General features: G+C 35.3%; 1 protein-coding gene across 1 annotated transcript in view; it reads right to left on the bottom strand.

The window, feature by feature from the left end:
• DNAJC1 (DnaJ heat shock protein family (Hsp40) member C1) overlaps window positions 1-12,500 on the bottom strand; it is a 107,602-nt gene that overhangs the window by 42,093 nt on the left and 53,009 nt on the right. Inside the window, exon 7 of the mRNA XM_041489343.1 lies at window positions 9,010-9,100. Within this exon, the coding sequence (XP_041345277.1) occupies window positions 9,010-9,100 (91 nt within the window). The remainder of the gene's footprint in view (window positions 1-9,009; window positions 9,101-12,500) is intronic.

The following is a 12,500-nucleotide window of genomic DNA, read 5'->3' as shown; positions in this document are numbered from 1 at the left end:
GCCTCCACTGTATAAGATGATCTCAAAAGTAAGATTTAAAGTGGACAATTGAGAGAACTTTAGGAAAAACAAGACGAAGAGCAGAAAGACTCTTGAACACTCAGAAAGCATCCAGAAACCTCAGGTGTGCCCAGTAGCACTCTTCTGGCTTTTCCTCTTGTTTTCAAAATATGCTGTATTCACAATGACTAAATGTTCCTAAACTGAAAGAGCTGATCTGATACTCCACTGCAACCAAGAAGGAAGTTCTACACTTGACTCCACCTTTTCATTCTCCACTGCGTATCTTTGTGCTCCTCTCTCTCCTATTGTTTCTACAATCACACAATCACTCAAACTACTTCAATTTACTAAGCAAGTAGAAAACTGCTCTTAATACTCAAACAAACGGAAAAAAAATCCATTTGGAAAAAAATCCATTAAAGCTGGTGGGTAAGGAAAAGAAGAACCACACTTGTCTGATCAGCTTATCTGCCTTTGCAATCATGCCCTAATTCTTAAGAGGAGAAAAATCTGATTTTCATGAAACCGCTAAAAAATTCCTAAAGAGGACAGAGGACTGTTCCCTACAGACTCCAAAGCAGAATTTCTTTTCCTAATAGTATTTGTGCAGAAACAGCACAGTGAAAAGACTCTGCAGATTTGACAAACCCTAGGAACTGAGTCCTTAAGAAAGCAACAAAGGGATGGAGAACTGTTCCAAGTCCAAAATGAACAGAAAAGTCACACAGATCTTGAAAGTTAACAGGACGACAAATGAGCTTTTAAACTTTTCACTGTACATTGTTCAGAGACTTGTTTTTACAAAGAATCTTTAACTTTACCTGTCAAATTTCAATAAATGAAATATTAAGTTAAAATTTATGTGGATTTCTTTTAGTATCCCTCTGTAGGGATATGTAGAAAATATAATGAAATGACAGATACTCCTCAAAATTAAGCGAAAATTTGAAAGTGTAATACCACATTTGTCTCACTATGCAGACATTAGTAAACACATTTTTTTTTGTTTATTTTAAAAGGTAAATTTTATAATCAAATCAGATATATTAAATATTACCTCATTTTACTCCAAAATTGCCATGAATAACATCTTCTAGAATCTGTTAAGATTTGTATGGATAAGTAACAATAGCTTTTTCAGCTCTTCATTGCAAACACTGTTACCAGCAAAAATATTTTAGGAAGTTAATTTCAATGAAAATTTTCACCACCTTATTTCAATCCCTTAGAATAATCAAGCACACTCTGTGTGTTCACTTGGAATTACTTAACAGTGGAGACAACCCATGACAGCTGGCTTTTCCTGAATCTTGCACCCCATCAGCTACCGCTTATTAATTTTCCCCATCAAAATATGCAGATAGTTAAAGCCTGAATGCTTCTAACAACAATTTAAAATGAAGAGCATCACCTGAAATAGGTCATCTAGGCTCTTGCTGTAGTTTCGGAAGTAATTCTGCAACTATTTCCAGAGGACACTGTGCTCCACTTTAAAATGAGGTATCAAAGACAGTATCTAGGCTTTCTTCAGGCAGTTAAGTGACAGAGGAAGACCTAACATTGATAAGACACCCTGCTGTTTGCTGACTATCAAAGGAACAAGAAATCTCACCTAGAGAAGATGGCTGTACAACCTCAAACAAGCACTCAACCAGAATTAAAAAAACCTTATCTCTACAGTCTCCCATGTGTATACAAAAAGATGAAGGAATTCAGCATACCTCTTGATACCACAATGGCTGTCATATTGAATAAAAAAAAAAAAAAAATTGAAGTCACAGCACCTTTGACATAGGGCTCCCAATAGCCTACCAAGAACAGTTTCACCTCAGAATTTTCAAAGCCACTTTTTAGAACAGGAAAGCACATAAAAGCAGTTTAATGGTAATATCTTAAAGTATTTTAGACAGAGCAATTTCAGAAGTTATGTTCAATGCTATGAAGCCTCAAATTAAGGCAGCCAAGCACTGGTGCTCTTTCAGGTGAGTATCAAGAAAGCAAAACAGACCACTGGAATTATTTCCCCCAAACAACAGAAGTCCACAGGAGATACTCAGGAAGAAAGCCTCCCTCCTTCATGTTATCTTTTCCCTATCAGGAATTCAATTGGCAGCCTAAAAGACACTTCTGACCTGACCAGGCACTTTGAGCTGAAGAGAATATGGATCAGGTTTTCCAAATACTAGATGATGCCTAGACAGCTGAATCCTATATCTGCTAAGGCTTGACAGACAGCCAGGAAGTTGGGGCAGCTGCCCACCACCATAACCTAAAGTAAGGATGTGTTTGATCATGCTGACAGTAGTGACAACTGCAGCTGTGATTCAGAGTTTTGAAACACAAGTGTTCCCTTAATATTTAGTGTCATTTTCTAATGGTGCTGGTTTAGGCCATCTACTATAAAAGAACAGATTTTAAAAAGACATTTTTCTTATCCAGTCTCAAATATTGTTTTAATATTGTTATACAAACCTAACTAAAATGCAGGAAAAACATACAGAAAAGATTTCCTAGGTTCCTCTCAGTTCTGTGACCGCGAGCTCAGTATCTGCTGGAGACCCAGTCAGACCACAGTGCCCCATGTGGGCACCAATATCCAGCAAACCTTCACTATAACCAGAGTTACTGGCACTCATACAACTAAACACAGGGGAGAGAAAACAATCTTGGTAAAACAGAGCCTGACTTCAACAGGGTAAACTAAAAGCTTACTCTCATTACTATTTTCTGGGAAGATAATGTACTTTAATTGCTAAACTACAGTGTAGTAACTTTTTTAGTCTATTAAACAGAATTAAGAAAACAAATGGAATTTGTTTTTTGTGCATATGGAACTCAAGATCATAAGCACAATGGAAATTGTTTGATATCTACCAATCCAAAGTCAACTGATCAGTATCTTACATGACTCATAACTTTTAGAGAGTTCTAGTCTTTAGCAGAAGGAATTTTGTTTTTTCATTTCCTGAATTCCTACTGCAAAACCCCTAATTTTCTGCAAGTATTTTCCACCTTTAGAACTATCAAGTTCTTTATCAGAAGAATAAAATTGAATGTGTATTTAACAACTTAAGAATTAAAAAAGGAGAGATGCAGTTATATCCCCTATGTTTGAACAGCATATAAACACACCTATCACTGGAATACCCAGACATTACAGATAACAATTAGCTAACTCCCCAAAAGTACAAAATTTTATGTTTCTAAAGGCCTCCAATACTATTCTTCCACTGGTTCTACATTTTACTAGTTTATGGTGCCATGATCTGAGTTTTGAAGTCTAATAAATTATTTGCAGGTAATTAGACACTTGCTCATTAGTTCTTCCACCTTGTTACTACATTAATTTTATCACTGGCAGAATTAATAGTATCTAGCTAATGGTTATTTGCTTTAAGATATATAATGCATTAAGATACTGTCAGATAAGGAATCTGCTAGATTTTATGGATCAAGTACCATGTAATAAAACAGTGAAGTTTTTTCCGTAACAAGTATCAGAGGTCCTGCATTTTGAAACTTTCAGAAAAAATCATATTGATTTTACACGTTAGCTGATCTAAACATAAAGAACTCAGAGAATTTTTCCACAAAAAAAAAGCACAACTGCTTCATAGAGGAAGAAATAAAACCAAAACTAATCATTGAACTTCTTCAAAGAAATTTTGACATATAAAGTTATAGCTCTCTCTCTGCAAGGCTTCTAAGCTCTAAGCATGAGAAAGAATTCACAGAAAATACAGTCAAAAAAAGACAGTGATATCTTGAAAATCAAAGGGACAAATTGCCTGATATCCCATGCATTAGTAAGCAAGAAATGACCACCACAAAAAGGTAGACAGCAAACTTCTTTTGGGCAAATCAGTAAGATACTGCAGTGAGATCTCTTTTTTCAACACAGTTCACTTACCTATGTAACTATGAAAGACTACCAAAGCATTTGTAGCATTAAAATTTGTTGAAAACATGACAAGAGAAAAATTCACTTACACGTACAGTAACACAGTGAGACAGAACACAAAGAACCCAGAAGTCTGGAAAAAAAATTGTACTAAGGTTTTGACAGTCTATTGAGAAAATGGAGCAAATAAAGTTCAATATCAATGAAAATATGGGGCAAACATACATATGCTTAAAAAAAGGTACACATTTCAATACTCAAAGTCAATGGGATTATATGAATATATCAAGAATTAGAGACATATACATCTTCTATACTGGGACATACCAGCTAGTTTATTTTTGAGCAAACTGACTAAAGACATGCTCAAGGATGAATGCACCCCCAGCTACAAAAAACTTCTCACAAGCTACAGCTTTTGATGACTTTCATCTTTTTTTCTGAAGATCTACCCTTCCAAAAATTTCCAATTCCCCCAAAATACAAAAGGTTTAGAAACAAGGCTTCAATATTTGAGCATTAATTTGCCTTCCAACAAACACATAATGAAGCATGCATGCCTCTCTCAAATGAGCCTCATGCACTGCATTTTTGCGGAATATTTTCCATAAAGTCTAAAGCAAGTTTTGTGAGGAGAGGTATCATACAAGCCTAGTTGAAACAACTGGGAAAAATACACAAGCCTGAAAGTTCAAAATTCTTTCAGCAGGCCTGCCAAAACAATCAGCGAAATGGATGATACATAGTTTGCCATAATTAGGCTTCAGAGGTAACAATTAAGTGATCAGAACATTCACACCCACACCAACCAAAAAAGCGTGCATTGCATAAATTAATTTTCTCTGAACCTGTCTGTCAGCAAATCATTACTGAGCAGCCATATCAACGCAGCATTTTGGCAGAGATTAATACTAAACACAATTACCCAATATATTTATCAATTATTTGGAAGAAAAGTAACCTTCAGCAGAGTGCTAGATTCTATAAATTTATTCCAAATGGTTTACAGTGAAGAGGAAAGCACAAGAAGAAGAAGGAACATGGACTTGCTGGTAGTCTGGGACCAATCAAATCAGAAGTGCTTTTGAAAATTACAGTTAATGACCTCATGCCACATCTGCATTTGGAAGGGACCTCGGGCAAGGAACCTTTGATATCAGGGCTTGCAGTTATGGTGGACAAGCAATCCGAAATGAACTATCAGAGCAATTGGAACTAATGTAACCTATGATTCTGTAATAACCACAGAAGAAACATGATTTCATAATCAGAAGATAACAAACTTTAGAACATTATATACAAACCCAGGGCCCAATACTTCTAAATACATTGCAAAACTAAATTGAGTACAGAAGATCCACAGAAATTAAGGGATCAAGAAAGGCTTTGTGTTAAGAAAACCTGCAGATAAATAAGATTTTTTTAGGCACAGACATGCTGATAACGAACAATTGAAAGCCAAACCTAGAGAAATTCATACTGAAATTAGGCTATAACTATACAATAGCAAAATTAATTATCTGAACAAACCATGAAGAACAGAAGGCGTCTCAAGGTTTACTGATCAATGCTGTATCTTGAGTAATAAGGAGGTGCAAAGCTGAAGTGCACCACTGGTACAAGTCAAGTAAGACAAGTCAGGAGGATCAGTATTTTGCACTAATTTTCACCTGTAAGAGTCTGAAATAAACCCATTGTACTAAATGACTTAATGATGTCTCCTATCCCTAGGTTTCATGAAACAATATAAAAAGCTATGCAAGCAGCATGCTGTATTCAAAGCCATCAGGAAAGGGCAACCAACCAAGCCTAACCAAACGTGATCAAATGCATTAAAGGTTTCACTACAGCTCTGGATGTTTGGTGGCAGGCACTTGGGTAAGAGTGGTGTAAGACCCTGTGGAGAGACATAAACACCACATCACAAAAGCCCAACACAGAAAGGCAGCTCATCAAGCTGCCACAGGGCTCGTAATTTTATACTTCAGTTAAAGCTTGAAAGATGGGGGTAAAGAAAAAGCAGAAAACCCCACATACTATTCAACATGGTTTATAACTAGAAACAGAACAGTTTCCTGCCATAGATTGTTCCAGATGTCTTGTACATCATGGCAAGAATTCTGGATTCAAAATGCAAATATATTTCCTAACTGGGATGCCAGTGAAGAGTTCACCTGCAATACTTAGCAGGCAACCTTTTTTTAAAATGACATATTTTAAAAATAAATTTAAGTTTTCACACCGAATGTCAGGGAAAACAAACTTAGAAGAACAGAAAGTAAGAGAACTGCCAAGGCTAAGTATAAAGAAAGAAAAATAGATGTGTTTCCCCCGAAATGGATATCATTGAAAGAAGTACTCCATGCAAAAACAGCTTGAGAGCTGCTAGAATTTGTCCTGATAGCTACTCAAACCTTGGAATTTAAGTTTAAAAACTGAGCGATCTGTCCTGATTGTATGCCTATGTCATCTTAGCTTAATAATGCCCATCCAGTGCAGCTAATACCTAGTGTACTTTGCATCCCATGGCTACGAGGAACAGGGCTATCCATTGGGAAAGAACCACTCCCTGATGCAGGGATCACACACATGACATGACCAAAGAGGGAGAAGTTGGAAGAAAGTTTATTAATTAAAGCACTTCCATTTAAAAAATAAAACTTTGTGTTCTTACATCTAAATGTGAAAAATGCATCAGAAAATGTAACACAAACTTTTTCTACTTTTGTGCCTAAAATACACAGCTCTCTGTAATTCCTACAAAACCCTACTTCCTAGAAAGCTAAGACTGTATTACAAGTTGCTCTATTTTGGTAAGGCAAAGTTGCTATATTTTATTAAGGCAGTAATGGCAGTTTTGGATGGAATGATAAGACACACTGCAAAAGTGCCAGAAAAATAAATCAAAAGTGCATAATATTAACTTACCAAGAAATTAAGAACCAAAAATAGAACTTTATTGACATCTCAATACTATCCTCTCTTTCCTGTTCAGCAAACTACATTTTCCTCCTCCAGTACCTTACTCTGGTTTTAGTTCAAGCTGCCTACAGAATACTGCACAGTTTCAGCAGGAAAGCAGAGACAAGGGGGCAAACTAGCAATTAGGGCATGAAAAAAACAAGCACTGTAAAACAGCTACTGCTAATCAGCATGAGATATATGTTTACTCAATTAAATAGACAGAACTTGTATCATGACCTCGCATCCCAGAGACAGTGTCTAAAATTAAGAATGAGGCAAACAAAATGCACATTTGGTGATTTACAACCTTTCTATGCTAATTGTGATGTGACAATGCAGAGCAACATAATGAAATAAGCAAATTTAGCAGATGCTTTGCATGCAAGCTTCAGTTAAAAATGATAGTGGTTTTTTTTTTTTGTTTTTTTTTGCCTACGGTAACATGGATGCATCTCTTGTTTCTCTTGGGAGTCTTACTTATTAGAAAAAAAGGTAACTGACAGCTCATTCTGCTGCCCAGCTATAGAACTGCTATGGCTGACCAAATAATTCCATGCCAAATCTCAAACTTTGCTAATTACAGGTGGTGATTCTCAATCCTGCTTGCTCCCTGCCAGCAAGCCTATGAGGAGAGGGCAGGATGCCAGCCAGTGAGACTGGTGAGGACTGGCCCCTGCTCACACGAGTGACACTGGGGCACCTGGCAGACATGGCAGTCAAGCCGTGGGGCACCCAGCAGCATGACAGGGGACAGGGTGGTGCTTCTGTGAGAGGTCAGGGGTGACTTGGAAGGCCACACTTGCACCTCTCAGGGGTGGGCACTGCTACTGGAGGTAACAACAAAAAAGTGACTCTCACAACAACACACCTGGCAGCAGGGAAATACTTAAAACTTCACATGTGGCCTTTCAGTGACACACAGGAACATCATATGATGTTAATAACCTTAGACTTTCATTTGCTTCTGTTTTCAAAAATTAGTCCTTTTAAAACTCACAGTAGTTCACAGGATTCAATGAGGAATGCATGCCAGCTATATTGAACAATAGTAATACATTACTATCTGACAATTTAACAAGTTTTTAATAACCCGAGTCAAGACCCTTTTCAAGGACCCATTTTGCGGTAGGTATCTCAAACATAATGGCAGGCCTTCCTAACAAGCATTAAATGCACTATTTTGCTAGATTTGGCCTGGGTCCATGATGCTCACTGAGATGCTGAATGTTATCCATTTTCCCAAAATAGATTCAGCTACTGATAAGTTGGGAATTATTGCTGGAACTGGATCTCTTCACTGATTTTACAAAATTAAGCAATTTTGTAAATATAAATAATGTAGCTGTATTTTAAGTACCTAAAGGCTTATGCTTACTCCAAGCTACTAAATTATCACAAAGCACTCAATGCATTTGTCAGAATAAAGAAACTTAAAAGCATGCACTTAAGTACAGTAAATAAAGCAAACATGCACACACAAACATGGACAAAAAACTGTTAAAACTGTCTTCAGAAGAGGGTAGGTTTAATCATTGTCAAAAGCAAATAACTGAAAGAAGAAAAGGAAAAGTCACCTATAATTATTCTGAATGCTTTATTAAAGGAAATGTTAATTGCCTTCTCTGGTCTTTTATAAGAGTATAAAAACTTTAAAGTATTTATTTGAACAATAGCACAAATCCTTCTCTGAAGTCTGCATCCATCCTTTTGGAAAATCAAATCATTGTCACTTTCTATCACAAAAATCAACTCAAAATGAACAAAAGAATTATTAAACACATTATTAAAAAACATTTACAAACAATGAGAATACAAAAATGTTCAAACTCCCAAGAGGTCACTCCTGAAAATGTATAGTACATTTGAGATCTTCCCCTCCCATAAAGCAACATTTCTAGCAAGGTATGTTCTTCTTGCTACAATCTAACTGATCACCTGAGTTGTATGTTTCTATAGGAGCAAACCAGCAGCCTACTGCAAAATTAGCCACAAAATTAAAAGCTCATTTAAATTTAACAGCAGTAGAGGAATATATAAAGTATGTATTTTAGAAGATTAGAAAAGTGTTCGTTCATATACATCCAGTGTAGAAGGTATATTGTATTACATCTTTGTTTATTAAGACAGTGGTAAAAACTCACTCTGAAGTGTTTCAAGTTCAGCCTTAGCCAGGGCATCTTCTTTCTCCTTCATTTTTGTTTCTTTATATTCTACATATAATTGTCTGGCATCCTTTAAGAAAACGTTGCAATGGCATTAGCATCCTTATACAAACAAGTAATTGCAATGGCTCTGTTTTAAGTTCGCACTTAACCTCACAAAAAAAATTAAGATATATTTGTTACCTTCAATTACAGCAATTTTCAGTCTAAAACATAGAACTTGTGTAATAAAGACTCAAATGCAATAGTGTTGACATTACAGACTATGATGCTCATTGACAACCTGAAAAGCAAAATGGTTAGAGAAACTACCTACAACTTCGTAGAAACCAAGCACCCACTTTGCTCAAATCAGCAATCTGGAAGTTGAAGGGAGAAAGATGTTTTTAATTAGTGTAGTGTGCACAGGGACAAACAAAGGCAATTGCCAGGCAGCAATCACCTTAATGTGAACTCATTAAGGTAACACTAACTGCATGTGCCAACTTGTTCTCCTTTTTTTTTTAAAACCAACTTCTACATTGCTATTAAAGTGTTGAAAATACACTTTTTTTTTTCTCCAAGGATTAGGTTCTAATCTGAAATCTATAAAGCAAATGTACACATAAAACTAGAAGTCCCGTCACACATACACCACAATAACGTACACCTTTCCAAAATCTGATGAATGAGTTATTACAGATTTCTGTTGAAAGCTTTCCAATAAGAACAACCAGATTGCTGAAGAGTTTCCTTATTCTCACCAGTTTAAGAGACTTCTATGCTCATCCAAAAACAAGGAATCCATAATACAAATGCTGAAATAGAGAAATTGTTATTTATCTTTATCAAGCATGCAGAATGTCTATTGTATTACACAAAAATTAATTATAGTATTAAATAGACCTAATCTTAGATATTTTTTACCCAAAAATACTTTTTGGTATTATTACACTAACAGTACTACTTTTTACAGATAAAGGGTAACTTAAATTTCAATGCAGAATGACTGTAAAATGGTAGTAAATATTTTTTATCATTTCAACTATATTTAAACAAAACCTAGTACCATCAACATGAAACAAGACACCTTAAGAAATCTCGAAAAGAAAAATCTGAGCTAAGCAGTCATTATCGCTGACTCTAACGGTAGAAATCATCCCATTCTCCTTGCGAAGATACAACAGTTGTTGTTCTTCATGTTACACCTGCATCTACCCTTTCAAAGCTACTTGAAGGAGGCTGGAAAGCACCTGTCAGGAATCGTGACCAAGGTCTGAGCAGAACTTCGTAGTGGTTTGGAGACATCTCATTGATAAGGTCAGGATGTTTGAAGAAGAACTCTGACAAATTCCCACAAAAAAAATCAGTAAAGGTCCACCTCCTTCCAAAACACCTATTCTCACTATTTTTTTTTTTGCCTTTTTTTTTTTTTTTTTTTTTTTTTTCCATGGGTACAGGAAATAGCAAGTTTTGGTGTTTTATTTGCCAGTTTTATGCAGGAAATCTCTGCACACAAAAGTAATTTTAAAGGGTTTACATAACTTTTTGCTTCTGGAACATAACAGAAGAGACTGTTTCAGATGCTAATACTTTTAGGATTGGGAAACAGGGTTTTTTAAAGTAGAGTTGTGGCTAAAAAAAAGTGTAGTTACAGGAGGATCAGCATTAACAGCAGATATGTAGGCTTTGAGGAGACATATCTGAATCACAAAATTAGTATCAGCACTGGTTCTCTAATTGGTTTACCTGAAATAAGAATTCCCTACCACACTGAAAACTTTCCTTGTACTCTCAAGGTTTGGCCTACTTGAAAAATTAAGAAACAGAAACAGCCACAAATGCAATAGTTCATTTCTGCTGAGTTTGAGACATTTGGGTTGCGGCATACACAGGACTCAGACTTATGGATATCCAAAAACCACTTTTGTTTAAGGCTATGATTTCAAAATGGCTACAATTAACTGGCATTTAAATTTAACCCATTTGACACTGAAAGCCAATATTTGATGCTAAATTCTGGTGTAAAATCCATTATTGCTTGTGGGATCTCCAGACAGCAGGCACTAGGGGGTAACTGTCAATCTCTCCAGCACGTCAATCACAGAACAATTGGAAATGTGGCTCAGATGAAAATGAGACACAATAGCTGAACAACAAAGAAAACTAGTCAGAAGCACGTAAATGAAATATGGTAGTATTGTTGCTTTATAGATACAGAATGGATTATCACTACAAATGGAGTAATATGCAGGTAACAAAGGCAGCATCAGTCTTTTATCTTATCAGTAAGATTATTATGGCTGGTACCATAATAACAAAAAAAGAAGGGGAAACTACACACTTTGAAGCATACACAAATGTATACATATAAAGAAAATCACAGAAGAAAAACAACAAAAAGCTTAACTCAAAATGGATTTTGAAGATTTGAAAATCAAATCCTTCCCATAAAAAAATAAGAACGGCTCTACAGGTTGTAAAGAAAAATTAAAAGGCATACCTGAGTGAAGACTTTAACCACAGACACAAATTTTATGTGTATTGGACCTTATAGGTCAAAATAAAAAGAACACTGGAAAACCATTTAACATAGGAAGTTCTTCGAAGAAAAGTTCTGCCTTAATGTAAATAAGCCCTTTCAATTAATTCTTCATTAGCTTTCAATCAGTATAAACAGGAATATTTGTTTTCAAGAATATTCCGTTTTGGTAGTGTACGTATTTGAAAATAGATTTATGCTCATATTTTTTGCTTTTCCGAAGTGATAAATTTAAGCAGTCGTTTTGTCTCAATACAAGCATTTTAGGGCCCTAAAGACACTGACAATACAGATACAGTCTCTTCCAATCTAATGTTCCTTCCCAATGGTTCAGTAACAATTTTATATCTCAAAACACCAACATTTTAAAATTAATGTATTCTTCACCTTTAAGACATAATAGACATAAGAAAAATAATATTTTCGTACTTCTGGGGTGAAAAGATACAGAGAAAAGAGAAACAAATACAAAGCTTGGAACAGTTCTAACTAAAACTCCACCTTACCTAATCAGAAATATGTTCTCATTTGCAGGAATTTAAGACATTTTTTAAAAAAACACCAAAACAAATACATTATTTCTTCTCACCACTAAAGTAGTATAACATGTAATTAGTTAAGCATAAAGAATAAAGAAGAGGGCTGATATATGCTGGTTTATTATATTATAAATTCAAATATCTACTTTCCAAAAAGGAACAGAATGAAAAAAAGAATGTATTTGAAATGCGAAATTCTGCTATTAGTATATCTAAATTATATTTAAACTGCCATATATAAGAAAATCCTGAGACTACCATCTTATTTAATCACAAATAAGAATGAAGAACACTGGAAAATTCTTGAAAAGATAGTTTTTCTCTTTGTATCACTATCATCTCATATTATTAAACTGAGATTGCCCAGACAAAGCTGAGCCTGAGTTATGTAGAAATACAGAAATTCCTGA

Source organism: Pyrgilauda ruficollis, unplaced genomic scaffold, assembly GCF_017590135.1.
Source record: "Pyrgilauda ruficollis isolate IOZ18807 unplaced genomic scaffold, ASM1759013v1 scaffold12, whole genome shotgun sequence".
Classification (NCBI taxonomy): Eukaryota; Metazoa; Chordata; class Aves; order Passeriformes; family Passeridae; genus Pyrgilauda; species Pyrgilauda ruficollis.
Note: the sequence above shows the minus strand (reverse complement) of the source record. Positions and strands in the feature narration are given on the sequence as shown.